General features: G+C 29.5%; 2 protein-coding genes across 2 annotated transcripts; both read left to right on the top strand.

Annotated features, from left to right (window-relative positions):
• Positions 1 to 9020: 9020 nt before the first annotated feature.
• Positions 9021 to 10178, top strand: LOC123305788. Its single transcript, XM_044887615.1, has 2 exons — positions 9021 to 9091; positions 9148 to 10178. The coding sequence occupies exons 1-2, from the start codon at positions 9070 to 9072 to the stop codon at positions 9516 to 9518; spliced, it is 393 nt and encodes a 130-aa protein (XP_044743550.1). The 5' UTR covers positions 9021 to 9069; the 3' UTR covers positions 9519 to 10178.
• Positions 10179 to 13794: 3616 nt separating this feature from the next.
• Positions 13795 to 18141, top strand: LOC123305327 (intraflagellar transport protein 81 homolog). Its single transcript, XM_044887016.1, has 9 exons — positions 13795 to 13829; positions 13988 to 14096; positions 14708 to 14914; positions 14982 to 15242; positions 15810 to 16026; positions 16570 to 16949; positions 17012 to 17293; positions 17963 to 17998; positions 18118 to 18141. The coding sequence occupies exons 1-9, from the start codon at positions 13795 to 13797 to the stop codon at positions 18139 to 18141; spliced, it is 1551 nt and encodes a 516-aa protein (XP_044742951.1).
• Positions 18142 to 18449: the final 308 nt, after the last annotated feature.

Genomic DNA, 18449 nt, shown 5'->3' with positions numbered 1-18449 from the left:
AGCAACCAAAATACTCAATTTTAAAATGCCATGAAAATAGCACTTTATATTATAGCTAATAGACCACAAGCCACTCCTGAAATTTTTCGGGTGAATTGACCCATCATGTTAAAAAAGATGCCCCAATATGTAAAAGTAAGTTTAAGCACCATGGCGTCAGTTATGCACGGTTTAGGTGAGATACAGGTGGGAATGTGAATGTCACACTCCTTGGTGTCTCACTCCTGCACCACCAAATATATACGGCGTTGCTGGATACTAACTCTGCATAAGCATTCGAAGCGAATTACATATATGCCGTACAGAAAAAAACAAGTAGGACCTCGGTAGTACTTAAACTTAATTTTACATATATGAGTATCTTTTTCAACATGATTTCTGGTGGATCATTTCACTCGAAAGATTTCAGCATGGGCTTGTAGTCTATAATCACGCACCACTACATGCTTTACCAAACCATACCTCATACCATAGTAGAATGTTCAATGGAGGACAAGTTTTGGTTCAGTTTGCGCACGTACCCAATCGACGCCAACTTAACTTGGTCCCGTTTCCTGATTCAAAAGCTGTAAAAAACATGGATACGTGTGCGTGAACAATCCTTGATTTTAGTAATGAAAAAATCGTTCCTTACAATGAATTCATAATTAATTAATGATTGAATATTTTTTTCCGCCTCATGTTTGCAATTTTTTATGAGACAACTCGACATTGCAAATATGTAAACAAAACATTGACTAAATTGACAGCTCGAACGTAAACAACTAATCAATATGGCGGTGAGTGGGTACCGTGCGAGAGAGATTACCGAGAGTGAGAAAATATTCCCACCCTACCTCTACCTGCGCAAGAGCATACCTTGTCTAATTTTACCATGCCTCCTACCTCATCACATGTTGTATACATATACAAACGATATTTCAATACTTTTATGGTATGCTCTTAAATTTATTATGTCACAGGCAAGTATATATTCAGGAATAAAACGCGAATAATTAATATATTTAGGAATAAAGCGCAACTGAAGGCATAGACGTACATATTTTGGAAATTTTATAGTCGTGTAGTATGTTGTAGAGCATAATATGTCTACGTTCTGATGTGCCCATAATGCATAAATAATATTAAAACCCAACTTTGATTTGAGTTTTCGAGGTGAAAACAATATCTTCTAACCAGAAAGTTAATTATAATATAATAAATAATAAACGAGTTGTATGTTTAACAATTTCTTTGAATTGTTTATTTTGGTTCTTGTTTTTTCTAATATTATTCTTCCTTATTGGTTTTGCTTTTTTTGTTTGGTTGGTTTTTATATTATTTTTTAAACGTTAAGATGCGTTTTTAAATGTTTTGATCAATTCTCTAATTCATCATTAGCATATTATAAACAGGTAGTTATAATTTATTATAACATGTATAATTATAAATATTTAGATTTCGAGAGTTCAACGATCTCCACCGTGATCTTGACTTTGTACAAATTCTGCCTTATTAATCTTCTATGAAGTAATACGTGAAAATATATTAAATATTTTAATACTTATATAAATATCCTGTTAAGCAGTTAATCGAAATCATAAATCAAATCTAGAAAATTTGTCGTTTTAAAATTGAAATTAATAAAAATGTATTTAAAAAATTTTATGGGACAAGAAAGGTTACGCAACTTAACTAGCCAATCTTCTGTAATTCCAAACTCATCTTTATGAATCAATCTTCCAAATGGTAGGCAAAAGAAATGATAGATATTTCACTTGCTTATGAACAAACAGTTTCATAAGACTATTGGTTTTGTATCAGTGTCAGATACTTATAAAAGGCGGTGAACCCATGTACCTACATACTAATCACGTACTGACGTCACGCCGAAACGGATCAAAATGGATTCAGGTATGCTCAAAATGGGTATATCGTAATATTACACCGCCTTTACTTCGTTCAAGGACATACAAGTGTTCTTTTCAAGGACATACAAGTTTTGCTTTATGAAGAACAAAACTAACTAATAAATAACATTGAAGTTATTTGTTTAAAAAAAAAACGACAACAACAGAAACAAAAAAATAGTGTATGTTTTCCTGTAATAACAAATAATGATAGCAGCAATTATTTTATTTTTTCCGTTCAAATGTAATTAAGTTTTCTAGCAATTAATTATATTGTATTAGTTTTTAATTAAAATCGTATGAGTGTTTTTTTTTTAATTTTGTTTATTTGCTTATTGTTAATAACTTCAACACATTATTATTTATAATTAATATTTTGTTGATTTAAAATTATATAATAATGGTACACATTGATAATAAATGAGAAAAAAATATGTATTTCTTTCTCAAAGTCAAGGCCGTTTACCCGACTGCGAATAAAGGATTGTGCTTTTTGTCCATCCGTAAGTACTAAGTGTTATTGCGGAATCTAGGATAGATCACTTCAACATGACACAAGCAAACTTAGAGTAAAGAAACTATTTTTTAAGTAAAATTTTTTTCCATAACCTCTTTTATATGGGTAGGAAGTTAAGAGGCTCATACATTGACTATTTTCTTTCCAAAATAAAGCACTTTATCTAAAATTCGACGAAAAAAAGAAAGAAAAAACACGCTTTTATATACAGAATGTTTGGTAATTCGATACAAAGATTAAAGAAGGTTTAACCAGGGTAGGTTCAATGAATATATTTCACTAATAACTAATGAGTTAGTCACTCCTTTAAAATATAATACTCGCCATAAATCACGAACGGTGGATAGTATTTGGCATTAAATCACACGAATTACAAAAGTTATATTGCATAGCACTTTATTAGAAGTAAAGATATCCGTTTTGTACCGTTATGAACCAAAAAATTGTCATCTTCAATATCCATTCCAATCTTTTTAAATAAAAACTAATGATTATTAAAAATAAGCAAGCCATAATGGAGTAAGTCCACGAATTTCGTGTATTTGATTAATTTCCATACATTTTTCTATGGAAAATTTAAGACGATCTACGCCATAGAAACTTGTTGTTTACGTTCTATACATTATCTGCTTTATTAGATGAACACTTACATTAAACAAAAGTTTAATATTTGGGTAGAAAAAGTGTAAGAATATTTATGTAGAAATAGAGAAAAAAATAATTAAATTTCAATGTAATTATAATTTAAAGAATATGTAGGTAGTCTTCGCAGTGTATATTAAAACTAGCTACCCGCTGGGCTAGGCAGCTTCAATTTTAAATACAAATATTATTGTGTTATAACCTTCACTTCGTATGCCGTCACTTATCCTCCTTTTGTTCACAATTTGATCGATTTACGTACAGGTAGGGCAAAAGCCCTAGCTGTACCCTGCCACTCTTCGCTATAGGGCATTATGGTTGCTTAGAAATAAATGAGAAATATCTAATAAATTTTATAAAAAATTTGTATAAACTCCGATAAAAAAGTTTAAACAACTTTTAGACGGCTGAATTAATTTTAATGTAATTTACAGTTTTTTAATACACACATCGTGCCCTTTTATTTGGTATCAGAGGTATATTGGAAAATATTCGATTGTTCATACCTACTTGAACCTCCCCCCCATATCTCCTTGCGACGGGGTTACATTTTTGTAATACGGATTTGAATGAAATTTGGAATACAAATAGTTTATAACCTGAATTAACACACAGGCTACTCTTAAATGCGAAAAAAGGGCTGTAAGGGGTTGAAATATGGGTTGAAAGGGATGTGCTTAAAAAATGTAAAAAGTTGTACATCGATTATGCTCAAATTTTGACACGATATACAACCAGCTTCAAGGTTTGTTTTTATCTGTTTTTAGCCTTCGGGGAGTGGGAAGGTGTAGCGAGGAAGTGGGGATGAACAATCGAATATTTTCAAATATACCAAAGTGGGGTATCAAATAAAAAAGCATGATACCCCATTTAAAAATGAGATATGTTGCCCAGGAAAATGTAACCGGAACCAAAACCATCGGATACTAGAAATAAATACGAAACTGTTTCGGATTCGAAAAAGATTCGGATAATTTCGGATAGCAGCGATTAAAAAGTTAAAAACAAAAGGATAATAATGAGTACAAATAAAATTTTTCGTGCGAGAGACTTGATCAAGTCCGAAAAATCAAGTCTCGAAACTGACTTTCGGACAAACGTACAACCGGCGTGCATGCACTTATGAGTGTGCTGCATAAGTGCATGTATTATATACAATAGAGATGTCATGGAGCCCCGTAACTATAGCCGAAAATATCGGATATCCGATATAATTTTATATCCGTAACCAAAATCGGTATAATATTATTCATATATCCGTATACATACTCAAATTCGAAATTTTATGTCCGTAACATCCCTATTTTTTAATACTATAATTAATCGTTAATTAAAAAAAAATGGAAACTTCCTCTTTATTAACACATAGATACAGGTAATTACATTTTAAAATTTTTATTGGGTATTGTATTATACATATACATTAACTTAATTATTTAATAACTTATTTTGACAAAACAGCAAAAAAAAATTTTAATGAGAAAATCATTAAGTTACATTTTCATTTATAAGAACTTTCTTCAAAGGTAAGACAAATCTTCATTCATTTCTATGTTACAATGAATGATGGGGAATAAATATATCTTCTTATACATTTCTTTACAAGCTGGAACTTCAATACAATTTTTATACAAGTACTCATATTCAAAACAATTATGGAAAAATATTTGGTTATCCAATTTGAGCTTTGTACGGTTGCAAACTTTAAATCACATACCTCACTATAAGCTTAGCTAGTTTCAACGTCAAAAGTTTATGTGTAAACAAACACAAAACTGTGTTGAAACACCTTTCTATCTCTTTTGATTTGTTAAGAATAATTGCTGTATGTTAGATAACAAAACTCCAAATTGATTTAAAAGTTTACATTACATAGCATCAATAGCGAAGTTAAGGTCAGGTGTCAGGTCTTATTTTTGGTCCTATATTAGGTCTTATGAACTGTTCCCGTTTACGATGAAGAGACTATAATTTTTGTGGTACGAAATCGAACGTATTGATATGAAAGAAAAATAATTTCACGATGGTCAAATTTGCTACATATAGCGGTGAACATTCTTAGGCCAAGGCTGTTTTGCCTGAAAAGTTCTTAGATCACGATTTTTAAAATTTGATACTTTCAGAAGATATCTAAATTTTGTTGTTTTATTTTTTTAATTTAGATGCTAAAACTGGAACACCCGTTATTTTATTCCAGTGATATCTAAACTATGGTCTTACAAAAAGATTTGTGAGTAGGCATATTTAATTTTATTAAAAGTATCGGCGGCGCATACTGGTTAAGAGTGAAGACAGTGTTTTAAAACTCATAATTCACGTTTTTAAAGAAACCATGTATAAATTGTTGATAAATTTCTTAACAGGGAGGTTATCTGGGATAGTACTCCCTGCAGAGGGGGTTACGTTGGGAAACAAACTTTGGTAGTTTGGAAAACGCTGCTTTCCTGTGTCCTTCAGATCAGAACTGTTCGAAAAAAATTAAGTTATTTAGTTATTATAAAGGAAGAATTTAGTTATCGCAATTAAAAGACTAGAGCCTCTACATTAATATAAAAATTATTTTATAATCCTTTCCAGCCACCATTCATATGTACTGTTTGATTAATCCAATCTATATAAGCATCAATTCGTGTAAATGCTTGATACCCATGCGGTATATTAAAAAGATGATCTTTTTTATTGTACATATTTGCACCATTACATGAAAGCACCACTTCATTTGTTGAAACACCATATAATAACCATTCTAAGGAATCATCATCGAAACACACCAATAAGGAACCAAAATGATAACCACTATCAAAGCTACATCCATTTTCAGCTGGAGATCTTGGCAAATTCAAGTCCATATACGTAAGATTATAACTAAACGTGGGCGAGCAACTTACTGCTGAACATAACGGGAATAATGTGCAGTACGAATGAATTGATGTTAATCTAAATGTTCCAACGGAGAATAATACATTACTCGTTTCAAATTGAGCTCCAATCACTTTACATTTCTCACTTTCATCTACAATTGATTGAGATTGATATAATGACTCATCGTCTTCCTTTGATTTTGAATTCAATTTAAACGAAGGATGTTGTGACATATCCACTGGGTATGCGTCATGCATTTTATAATATAAATCCCCACGATAATTAGTTTTAGGTAATTGTATTAAAAAATCGAAATAAAAGCGAAAATTCATTAGCTTGAAGAGTGCAATATAATTACAATAAGTATTCGTTAAAAAATTATATTTTATATCATGATGTATAATTACTTGTAATTGTGCAATAAATGTACGTGTTGCATGCGTACGTTGTTTTTGATTTGGATAACGTAAATTATCACGCAACGATGTAAAATTTGACATTTCACTTAAATTTAGATAATAATCAGTTTCATCTTTAACAAAACAATTTGGTGGTGCTATACCCCAAATATCTGATATCATTATACCTTCGCACCATGAATTATATATATTGCCAAATTCATCTGGTAATTGTACGATTGGTTCGATTACAACAAATGGATATAAATTGGATGTTTGCTTTTTGATATTCTCATTTGGTTCACATGTACCATCTTCATCTACACGCACTGTTTCAGACAGTTCATCGAATATACTCATATCTTCTTGTACGTGTTGAACATCTTCTTCCCGATTGTTTCCGTTTTCAGATAAACCATCTGTTTCGTCATAATCACTGAAATTTTTACTATGTTCTTCAAATAAAAAAACACTTTTAATTGTTGCTAGCAATATTATCCATATTATTATGGAATATTTTTTAAAATACATTTTCAATTGCTATTAATATTTTTCTCCAAATTTAAATTATAAATTTCGTATATGTCGATTAGTTATTTTATTAATGAATATGCTGATTGTTATATCATTAATAAATTTTAAATTATATCATTTGTTTAGCATACCGCTTATTGTTTACTTTAAAAGTTATATTAAATGATTTTTAAATATTTCGATTCTTGTATCATTTCCATTATCAAATTAAACACCTACTGTTTTTTTAAAACATTTAGTCCTTACTTAATACTTCCTCGAGTAAGGGAGTTTGTTTGTTTGTAATGAATAAACTCATAAAAGCTACTGAACCGATTTAAAAAATACTTTCAGCAATGAAAAGGTACATTATCAGCGAGTAACATGAGCTCAGCAAAATTATAAGCATTAAACCGCACCAAAACCAACAAGGGGATAAGTAAGAACAAGGAACTTTATGGCTATAACGCGATCGTCATTGTTCTTAAAGCTGAAATTGCTCAGCGAAACGGATGGGTAACTGCTAGTATCTTATATGAAGGCATTCACACTTGCCAAGATGAAAGAAATAATCAATTCCGGCTAATTTTAAATTATGTCGCAAAAAAAAAATTCATCTAATTTTCACAATGAGAATGTTAAGTACCTAATTAGTAAAAGGTTTTTGAGTTTTCCGATGGTTTTTCAAACGATTGCATTTATAAGGATTGACACTATCCAACACTTTATGAAGAAGGTTTTCGTAATCACCTATATAATTATTAAATCGTGAATCATAATTACGAATGTTATTATTTACCAAATATCTAAGCTAATTTTAATTAATGTTTAATTTATGACACAAACATCTAAATTAATCAATAATTAACACTAAAATTAGCTTTATTTTTATAAATACTTCTACCTGTATTCGCCAACGTATACCGATTGTAAACTATCTCGTTAGCCATATAAAATATATGATGCAAGAAGAGTTTTTATGGACGTAAAATATCTTATGTATAAAACAAAGAAGGAATGCGTACTGTGTGTATGGTGTTTTTTATGTGTTACTGTGTGTGATTAGTATTGTATGTGTACAACTTCAAGTGATGAGTCTGACCGGCTGGGTTCATGTATAAACATATACAATCCCTCTTTGTTTATACATAAGAACGTCCGTAAGAGCTCTTCTTACTTCGTATAATATACATGGCTAACGATATGGCTTACAAACAGTATACGTATACCTAAACGAAAGTTTTTTTATAAAACAATAGGATTTTCTTTCGATTAAATTCAATAAGAAAGCGATTCAATAAATTCATAAATTCAATAATAACGATTTACGAAAAAATGTAAGTTTTCTTATGATGATCATCTTTCTAATTTAAACTGTTATTCTTCTTACTTTTTAAGGTCTAAATTGACTAGGTATTAAAGCAACGCGGGGAACAAGCCCAATTTGATGTCAGAACATGATGTCCCTCAGAAATTTTGCAACTTTTGTTTAAGCTTGGTGTACTAAAAAGGGAGTTATTAGCCATAATAGATTAAAATGGCGCACCCTGTATGTATATACTGGATGGACCAGTAACTAAAAGCACTCTTAATGTATTCAAATGTATAACCCCCGCATAATACGTATTGTGTTTATTAGGCTCAAAGCAGAAAATCCTAAAAACACCAAACATTGGGCTCGTAATTGTAGTCCATCATTTTTCCAAACGCAAATAAATTCTACAGATTTTTAATTCAAAGTTCTTTTTATTGAAGATCAATTAGCTTTCCTCTAGCTCGGTTAAAATTACTTTGAGCATTTTAAATATTTTATTATGTAAATACTAATTATGGAATCAAATTAGGAAGCGGGGCGTAAAATTGTTAATTTTGTATGATACCTAGAAGATGAATCAAGAAAAGAGATCTTTTATCGAACACAAATATGCGCAAATTATATATACTTTTTCGAGGCTACGGTCATGACTTAACAGAAAAAAAAGTTTAAATTTTTTTAAAATATCAGAATATCTAATAAATTAAAACATCTATAATACTAGTTTGAAATCTTTTTTTTTACATAAGATGCATCGATTTTATAACAAACCGAATCGGATAGTTTAGTATTTTTGACGATCGCAGTGATATTTAAATTAATTCTGTTGCGATGGAAACTATAATTATGTTAAAATCAGACATAAATAATAAATAATTCATTTTTACATTTAAAATTCTCAGTATTAAAATTCACATCATTTTTCGTCTTCAAATGTCATTCGTTAAAATAACATGTAAGAAAAATAATTTTACTTTTTCAGGTTCAATTTTAATATATTTTTTTCCGTAGCATCTACATTGCCGAAACTTTACCATGCTAATATCATGCTTACCATTAATCGATTCATTTCCATTACAAAATCACTGAACGGTGAATACCCAATTCCACAGGATCCAACTAACAGAGTTCGTGACACCATGGCTAAGATAATAAGGGAAGAAAATGCTTGGACAAGAAGGGGAAGTAATAGACTAGATACAGAGCAAATTAATCGAATACAAAATAGAACCGTTGGTTATTGCTTTAATAAATCGAAAGATATTCCAAGATTAAGACGATGTATTGAGAAAGCTGAAAAAGATGCCTATGTAAGCATAAGAAATCCAGAAGTAAGACGAAATGTGCTTAAAACATTACGAGAGTCAAGAAATGTGAGATAGATGAAGAGAAAGAATCGAAATTATACGAAAAAATATAATTTACGTATGAACAATTATTATGATTACAAAATTCCAAAATTTAAGTGAATTCATTTGGGAAATGAAATGTCGTAATCCAGAAATTGTGTCATACCTACATTGCGATATTTTATTGACGCCAAAATTTGTTTATATATGTGTATGCGAAGGTATTCACACCACTTTAAATCATCCATGGGCAAACGTGGCTTAGAGAAGCCACTCAGACTTCTGTATCTAACATACGAGTAAGACAGTGATACCTTAACCAGTGTCAACCAATAATACGAGTAAGACAGAGAGACATTTTTTTTTCTTCCTATCTCATTACTATTAAAGTAACTGAGATAGGTAGAGGAGTCGTGTACATGTCTTGCTTCCTCCTCTATGAGCAATGCGGACTTGCATAAAGAGGCACACAATAAACTTTATGGCATGCAATAAACTTATAACAATGGTGGCTTTGACTTAAAATAACTCGCCCACGCCTGCTTTAAATCATACTGACCCGTCCACATATATAACCATATAAAAGCATCAATAAAAAATTAAAATGTAAAGTATAAACTGAAAATTCACTATATATCTTTATAATGCGGCGCGGCGAAATGAATTCTATATAATAATTATTTATTCTCTTAACATTTAATAATAAAACACTTTTTAATTTTTAATACTTTTCTATTTTATTATTTTTATCTGCGTTGCCAGCGTATGATGAGCTACATACGGAAAATTATTCTACTTTTAAAACCTTGTAGCTATATATACAGTAGAATCTCGATAAGTTAAACCTCGGTAACATAAAAACCTTAGTTACTTCAAAAAATACTACGTTCCCTTCCCATCAGAGCCCAAAACCTCTATAGCTTAAAATACGCAACCTCTATAACTTAAATAAATAATTTCTGTTAGGCCCTCAGTAACTAAAAGAAATGTTTCCACAACCTCTATAACATAAAATTGTGTGAATGAGTCATTTTGAAAGAGTGTCAAAACAACTGTACGATCATTTATAGAGCAGTGTAGCAACATAGAAGATAATGTATTCTCCTCTCTATTTGTCATTGAAAATCAAATCGATTTATAAACAGTGAATTTTTTAAAACAAAAGAAAATCACAGATTTTTATAAGTAGACTAAACCTTTAGTTGTTGTTTTATTTTTATGTAATGTAAGTAATGTGAATAAATATGATTACATATGTATTTTATTTTCAGTATTTTATTGAACCCATCCTTCTGATGCATTCAATAACATAGACCCTTGATAACTAAAAACCTCTATAACTTAAAATATTTTTTGTTTCCCTTGGACTTTAACTTATCGAGATTCTACTGTATATAGGTTTTTAGATATTGTTGTTACAACACTACCATGTGTTCATTGTGGTAATTCTTCAATTGTTAGAATTCCTTTAGAACACATTTCTCGTCTACTTATATAATTCTCATCAAGTTTACTTCTTGTTAAAAAAAAAAAAAATTTCAATCCTCAAAGATCGCAATTTATATCAATACAAATATACAAAATAAAACAAAATAAAAATAAATTTTTTATGTATTATGTTTTTATAAAGGATTAAAAAGTATAAAATAATAAAGAGCTTTTAAAGTACTTGTAAGATTAGAGACGAAAAACATGGAGCGCATGCAATACATAACTATAAAGAATGTAGAGTCTGTTATATGCGCCCCATCTTACAATTATTCTAATAGCTATTTATTATTTTATACTTTTTAGTCCGTTTTAAAAACATAGTGTATACCTACGTTAAAAATTTTTTATTTTTTAAAAATCAATTACACAATTCCATCCGAACCATAAATAGCGTTTTCTTCATCTTTCTCTCCTTTTTGTTTTTCTTCTTATTCACACTTTCATGCATTGTCATCCACTTCTGCTGCACGTTTAAAATAATCGGCTTCAAATCTTTCCTGCTGCTTATGAATAACTTTTAATTGTTCAAGAAAACAGATTTATCTGCATCTTCCAGTGTCACAATGGGCCTTATGGCTTAATATGGTTATTCACCGGGACAATTTCTACAAACTAGCATGCCCTAATCTCAAAACAAGAAACGTACATTCAATCGAAGTTTTTAAATCGAACCAAATATGTAATGTGCGCTAAAAAATTATTTCAGAATATATACAGCTTGTATGAAATCTTAAAATATTTAAAAATAATAAATAACAATGGCTCCATTTAAGCCACAAGGTATCATTCTGCACTTATTCCAATGGTTTGTCTGATTTATTATTTCAAAATATTCATTTGGTATACACGGATAGCATTAAATTCGGATGTAGAAAAATTCGATTGTTTTTCCCCTATTCTAAGATTATAATCTAAAAGCCCATTCAAATAATATAAACCCTGACGAACATACCCAGTTTGATTGGGAATAAATTTCTGCTAGTAAGTGCCAATCTATTTTATGCCAAAAATTACGCTCTAGTATACGCAAACGGCATAAACAAATGTGTGGCAAAATACCTAGAGTTCTCATTCTGCGTATAACAAAATTACTACGTTTAGCTGAACTGATCGCTCAAAATTTCTCGGTTAGTATAGAAACCGCATCTTAAGGGAAAAATAAATTATCCATAATTATATGGAATGCCGATGTTAATTCGTTAATCAGTTCAGGTGGACGTGGTCATTGTTTATATGCTTGTTGCTATGACTACTAGAATGTGTATTCAAATCATGACTAAAGTTCGTGTATACAAAATGTTTATTCATTTATTGTTATGGTTACAAACCAAACTACTGTAGTTGTAGCATCTACATTGTTTCTATTCCAGTTCTTATCAAACTCGTATTTAATAGGTAACATAAAGTTAAAGAAGAAATGGATGATGAAATTAAAACATTAATCAACGATATAAATCGTTTATTAAATAAAAATTACAACTTAATATCTTTTAATGAAATGAATAACGATGAATTGTTACAATTATTATGTGAAAGTTTAAATATTATACAAACTGAAACCAAAGTAAAACATTAAATGATCTGATTTTTTGTAACTAACAATTTAATATTAGTTTTTTATTTTCCTTCCTAGTTAAATTTTGACCAAGATAAAAATGAAATGATGCAGAAATTACCGGAAATTTTGAAATATATTGGATATAAAAATATTACTGAAACGCAAATGGAAGACTTACTAAAGGTATGTTACTTTGTACAAAATTTGTGGAAACAAATTCATTATGTGCCAAAGCTAATTTTATGAAGCATTTTCCTGCACACCAAGCCGAAAGTTCATTGTGGCAGAAAATAATAATAAATAATATAATTAAAGTTATACTCTATAGACATATCTTTTTTGTACAAATATTGCCTAGAGTACTAACAAAGGACCTTTTTTATCGGATACCTTTCATATACGCAGTATTGACTTATATTAATCCAGCGTTGGTAGGCAAAATATACAAAATATTAATAATTTTTTAACGAATCTGAAATTTTTTAATTTACACAGTTAATATTCAGTTTCAAAAATGGTTTATATAGCCTTATTGATAATAAAGTATTTTTTACTATTATAACAAATTATTCTCTGCGGTCGCTAATGACCTAGACGTTAAAAGCGACCTTAAATAAAATAAAATAAAATAAATAAAATAAAAATATAACAAATTAATTATGTAATTTGATTGTTTCCAAAAAAATATCTTTTGTATGAGTGACAAAAATGGCAGTGAACAATTTTTACGAAAATTGCAATTAAATAATAATACATAAGTTAATAAAATAATATTACTAGAATGAGTTTCTCACTTATCAAGTATTCTTCAAACTATATTCTTTATTGAATAACTCGTTAGCCTACTTCCATGATTGTAGACGGGCATAGTCTTGGTCGGAACAACGTGATGCAATGATTTTGCGCACCCACGGAGAAAATTACTATACTAAAACCTTATAACTTAAGCCTTATATATCGTATAAAGGTCGCCTGGATTTCGTAGCAAATCTCGGTGGACAATTTTTGGACTAATCTATACGATAATTTTGCAACATATATCGAATTCCATGTGCGCTTAATCTCTACCTTGATTCTGCATTACACCAAAATTCCGTTATAATGTTGTAGATAATATCTATTGGTAACAATAAGCCGATTTTGTGAAAACGTCGTTCCTAATTTAATGAATTCATTAAAAATTGTGTTCGTGATAATTTATAATTGTTACAGGGCGATAAAAAAGTAATTCATCCAATTTTAATATGGTTGTTTAAAAATATGGAAAAAGTTCAATTGAGGGCTTATCTTGCTGGGTAAGTTCCATTAATTCGAAAAGTATTGTTTAGGTATTAACTTTGAATCATAATAGTTTTTTACAGTATGTGGGTGTAAAGATAACTACCCCACTTTAGAAACTTAGTAGAAGCTCTAGTTACCTAAAAATGATCCAAACTTCTTTTCACATTTTCAGGTATTTAATCCGAATAAATGTACCAACTCAATATTTAGAATATCCAGAAATACGAAACATCTATAAAAATTATCTACAAGTAATGGATACATTTAAGAAAACTCATTTGGTATGTATCAACAACTTGAAAATAAAAATTGATACACAACAAAAGATAGCTCTTATCGGCTACAAATTCAAACATAGCACAATAAATTTTTTGTTTCGCTATTTTTTTCCCCATCATGCTATAGTTCTGGATTATTTTCGTTAAACTTTCATGGGTAGTTATTTAGTTTAATTAATTTTTCTTATCTTTTTCATACCTTTCTGAACGTCAATCGGCATTTGACGGTGCCTGTATTGTCAATATTTATGCATCGATCGTAAAGTCCGTTGCATGTTTTGTATCTCCATTCCTGGAACAGTAATACCGTTTTAGTCTTATTTTTCTTATACCATCGTCTTTTTTCTTAAATCCGTAGCAAAGCCTACGATGTCCGTTTTTAGGCATTATTGGGCTTTTCAACTTACTTCTATATACAGGTGATGATGATTAAAATTTCCTTGAAAACTTAACTTCGGATAATTTCTTGCAATGTATCCTGATCACACGTGGATTTACTCAAAGGAAACGGAATTAATTTATTACTAAAAGTACACATCGGTCATTAAATTGTGATGTGATGCAACTTCACACGCTTTTACACATTTACTGTGAAATTAATTTTATCATTTTAGGAATATCAAAAAACAAAAGGCGATTTTAACTCCGTGAAGGGTACGGAAGAAAAAATTGATTCATTAACAAAAAATATAGTATTCTTGAAATCACGTGTAACTGAATCCAAGGAAAAGCTTAGTAAGATTTCAGATTTTAATGAAAATTTGGATGGAATTGAAACACTTTGGCAGCAGTACCAGAAGGAAGAACAAATGATGACGCAGGTAGATGTCAAATTACATTTTTTTTAAATGCTTTTGAATAAAAATGAAAATCTCGATTTAATTTTAGATGAAAGATCAACAAACCTTAATTGACAAATTAGATTCGGAATATGTTGAACTTCAACTTAAATTACATACTATGCAAAGTACTAGCTTAAATGTAACCAATCCTTTGAATCAAATTCGTGATGAATTAGGTCAAAATACAGATAATCTAAATAAATTAAGAAATCAAAATGAAAGTTCGAAGAAAAAGATTGAACGATTACGTCAAGTAGTAGCAATGGTTAATGTTACTGAAGACGATATGAATACTTGGCGAGAAAGAGTACGTATTTACTAACTATTTACTAGAAAATAGATAATCATTATCTTTAGAAAAAGGTAAAGACATGATCCGAAGAAGAAGAACTGCAAAAATTTTTTTTGATAGATTGTATTTGATAATGCAATGCCATGTAATGTGCTCTAAAAACTGGATATAAAAAAGAGCCCTCCATATAATCCTGCTCAAATAACACTTGCTCTGGGTCATTAAATAATTAGTAAACTTTCTAATCTCTCCTCTCCTGTGTCGGTACTGAAAATGATTTACTCTATTCACTTGCATCTGTTAAGAAGTTTTTTCTATTATTAAATATGATATTTTTAAACTGTATTCAATATTAAAAAAATTTAATTATTTACAACAATCCAAAAATGGAACATGTAGAATTATATAATATAATTTTACCGTTTTATTATAGTAAATTATTTAGGTAGTGAAAGCGAAAATGCGAACAATATTTGTATCCATAATACTGGACATTGTTGATCATGGATTTGTAAAAATTCAAAAAAAATCTTGAACGAATACTCACAAATCTATTTATTTGTATTTTTTTCTGGTATATAGATTGATGATTTGCAATTTGAGCTGAAAGATTTAGAAGATAAAAAACGCCAGCAAATTGATCCATTATCAAATCGATTGGCACCATATCGAAAAGAATTATCAGCATTAACAGATAATCGAACTAAAATGACTAACATTTTTAATAAAACCAAAACTGCATATCAGATTGCAGAACGATCAATGGAAGAAAAGCGAACTGCTGTTGATAAAATAATTGGTAATTTTTATTTACACATACGGGGAAAATGGGTAATTTTAAATACGTAAACTTACATTCTATGTAACTTTTAAGTACGTGCTATATTATTTTACCTCATAAAGTGCAGTAGCTCGTTGCGCAATAACTTCTGTAAAAATGACTCATAGGTAACCATATTCAATGTTTTGATCGCTGATCTTCAATCTGGAACCAATAATGGGTCAAAGAAATATATCAAATCCCATGTTGCCATTTTTTGAAAATTCATCAAACAATTCCCACCAATATTTTCGGGACTAAAAATCATATTTCTTCTGATCGATGTAAACTTTTATATACGTAATCTAGCGAACCCATTAGTATGTAAAACAATGACAATCAGAATGCAGATAGCTGCAGATCTCTGTTAAAAAAATCAAAATAGGCAAAAACACATCTATTATACAAACCATTCAATAACAACGTAAGTTATTTCTCGAAAACCTATGCCTTTCAACAAAATGTATTTAATGTAATTGTTTAATTTTAACAATTTGCAAATTATATTAATTGTTTTATTAGGGCACGAAGTGAAACGAGGTAGCGAGTTAAAAGACTACATTCGTAAATTACGCGAAAAAAATCAACTTGTGGACTATTATAAAGAAATATTATCTGGATTCAAATCTGAATATGAAATAAAGCAGCGCACAATGGAAATTTTAAGTCAAAAACATTCTGATTTAAAAGATGTTTTCGAAAAAGGCAAGTTGGGAATTAAAATTTCAGTGTTAACAAACAAAAATTCGCCAAACTCTTTATCAGATGCAATACATCTCTGTAAACAAACAAAACTAAATGTGGATAATACGAAAGCACAACTCACTGCGTATATGCAAGAAGTTTTACCTTTACGAGAAGCGGTTAAAGCTGGTAATCAACGTTTATTACAAGTGCAAAAAGTAAGTAGAATTAAACTATTATTACAAATAAACATATTTGTACTAATCACGATAACATTCAGAAATTTGAAGCTGACGTTGGAGGTTTGAAACAGCAACAAGTTCGAGCTGAACGTGAAATAGAGTCGCTAAAAATTGAATTACAACGCAAAGAAGATCAATGGAAAAGTCTACAACGGGACATTGCTAGTAAAGAAGAAATTTTACAACAAATGTTTGAGGAGACTGCTGGAGATACAAACATAACTGGGTCGCAGAAAATTCATTTAGAAAGTCAATTAAAAGACCTTCAAGAAGAAATCGAAAAATTAACTGAAAAAAAGTCTATGTTGGAAAAAACTCAGGTTATTTATATTTTTGCTAAAGATAATAATTTTGTATGTAATATTCTCGAAATTTGCAGCTAGAAATTTTCCAAAGCTCCAAAAATAACCACTTTACCTAATTGTTATTTAACACAATTTTTTTTATGAACGAACGTTTTCTGCCCGCTTCTTCTACATTGGCCAATGGCTTCGTCAATGGCATTCATTTAAAAAAAGTCATCGATGTGGTTTCTATATAAGCATAGTTAATTTTCGGAATAAGGATGCCATACTTTTGAATTTTTTGTCCCTATTAATTTCGTCATGTGTATATATAGAGTTAGCATCCGAAACAGCCCACAACAACGATTGTTTTTTTATACAGTTTGTATATAAGCTTTTGGTTGATGAATTTTTTTGATAATAAACAAACATTTTGTCTTTTGTTCTTTTATAAGCAGTGATAATAAAAAAGAAATACGACAATACAGGACTCCTTGGATGTCCCAATTCTTTGGTGAGTCCATTTAGGTCAACCAAAGACGTAGGGAATAGACTGAGTGTTTCCTATTCATCTGTATAGTAAACACGGGCTTAGTTGTCTTTATCTAGAAAATCCACAGACCAATAGAAAAGAGTTCTCTATGGATTTGTTCTCAGCTTACAACATAATAATCAAAAATTTATTTTTGTATTTGTATTTTTCAGACTGAACGAAAAGATATTCAAAAATCCTGGAATACAGCAAAAACTTTATTAGAAATCAAAATGAAAAATAGAATTGCAAATAACAAAAATGTTCAAAAAATTGGAAATACCGAAATTTTAACTTTATAGATAATATATTAATGGTTTCTTTTTAGCTGAAATTTATCCTTCGTATGTAGATCACTTTTATTTATATCAACTCAATTAAAATAAAACTAATTAAAATAACTTTGTAATATTGTAACTTAATCTTTCTCTTTTATATCTCCACATTATTTTATTTAGTAATATGTTTTAAATATTTGTTTGGGCAATCAAAATAAAGAAATTATGAAATGTTTTAAAAATTAATAACTTAATTTTTCTCCTTAAATCTTTACTGGTTAGAATTTAAACATTTCACTGATCTTTTGCAATGAATGTACAAACAAATTTAATTTGATTTAATAATATTTAATTAACTAAGTGTAAATAATGATAAAATATA

Source organism: Chrysoperla carnea, chromosome 1 (assembly GCF_905475395.1).
Source record: "Chrysoperla carnea chromosome 1, inChrCarn1.1, whole genome shotgun sequence".
NCBI lineage: Eukaryota > Metazoa > Arthropoda > Insecta > Neuroptera > Chrysopidae > Chrysoperla > Chrysoperla carnea.
This window is presented reverse-complemented; position numbering and strand designations above follow the sequence as displayed.

What these genes read in the sequence shown, in the direction of transcription:
- LOC123305788 (XM_044887615.1), top strand. Translation starts at nt 9,070, where the DNA reads ATGTCATTCGTTAAAATAACAT. An exon ending in GTCATTCGTTAAAATAACAT is followed by an intron (nt 9,092 to 9,147) that starts GTAAGAAAAATA and finishes TTTTTTCCGTAG; the next exon opens with CATCTACATTGCCGAAACTT.
- LOC123305327 (XM_044887016.1), top strand. Translation starts at nt 13,795, where the DNA reads ATGGAAAAAGTTCAATTGAGGGCTTATCTTGCTGG. An exon ending in TGAATACTTGGCGAGAAAGA is followed by an intron (nt 15,243 to 15,809) that starts GTACGTATTTAC and finishes TCTGGTATATAG; the next exon opens with ATTGATGATTTGCAATTTGA. An exon ending in TTCAAAAATCCTGGAATACA is followed by an intron (nt 17,999 to 18,117) that starts GCAAAAACTTTA and finishes GTTTCTTTTTAG; the next exon opens with CTGAAATTTATCCTTCGTAT.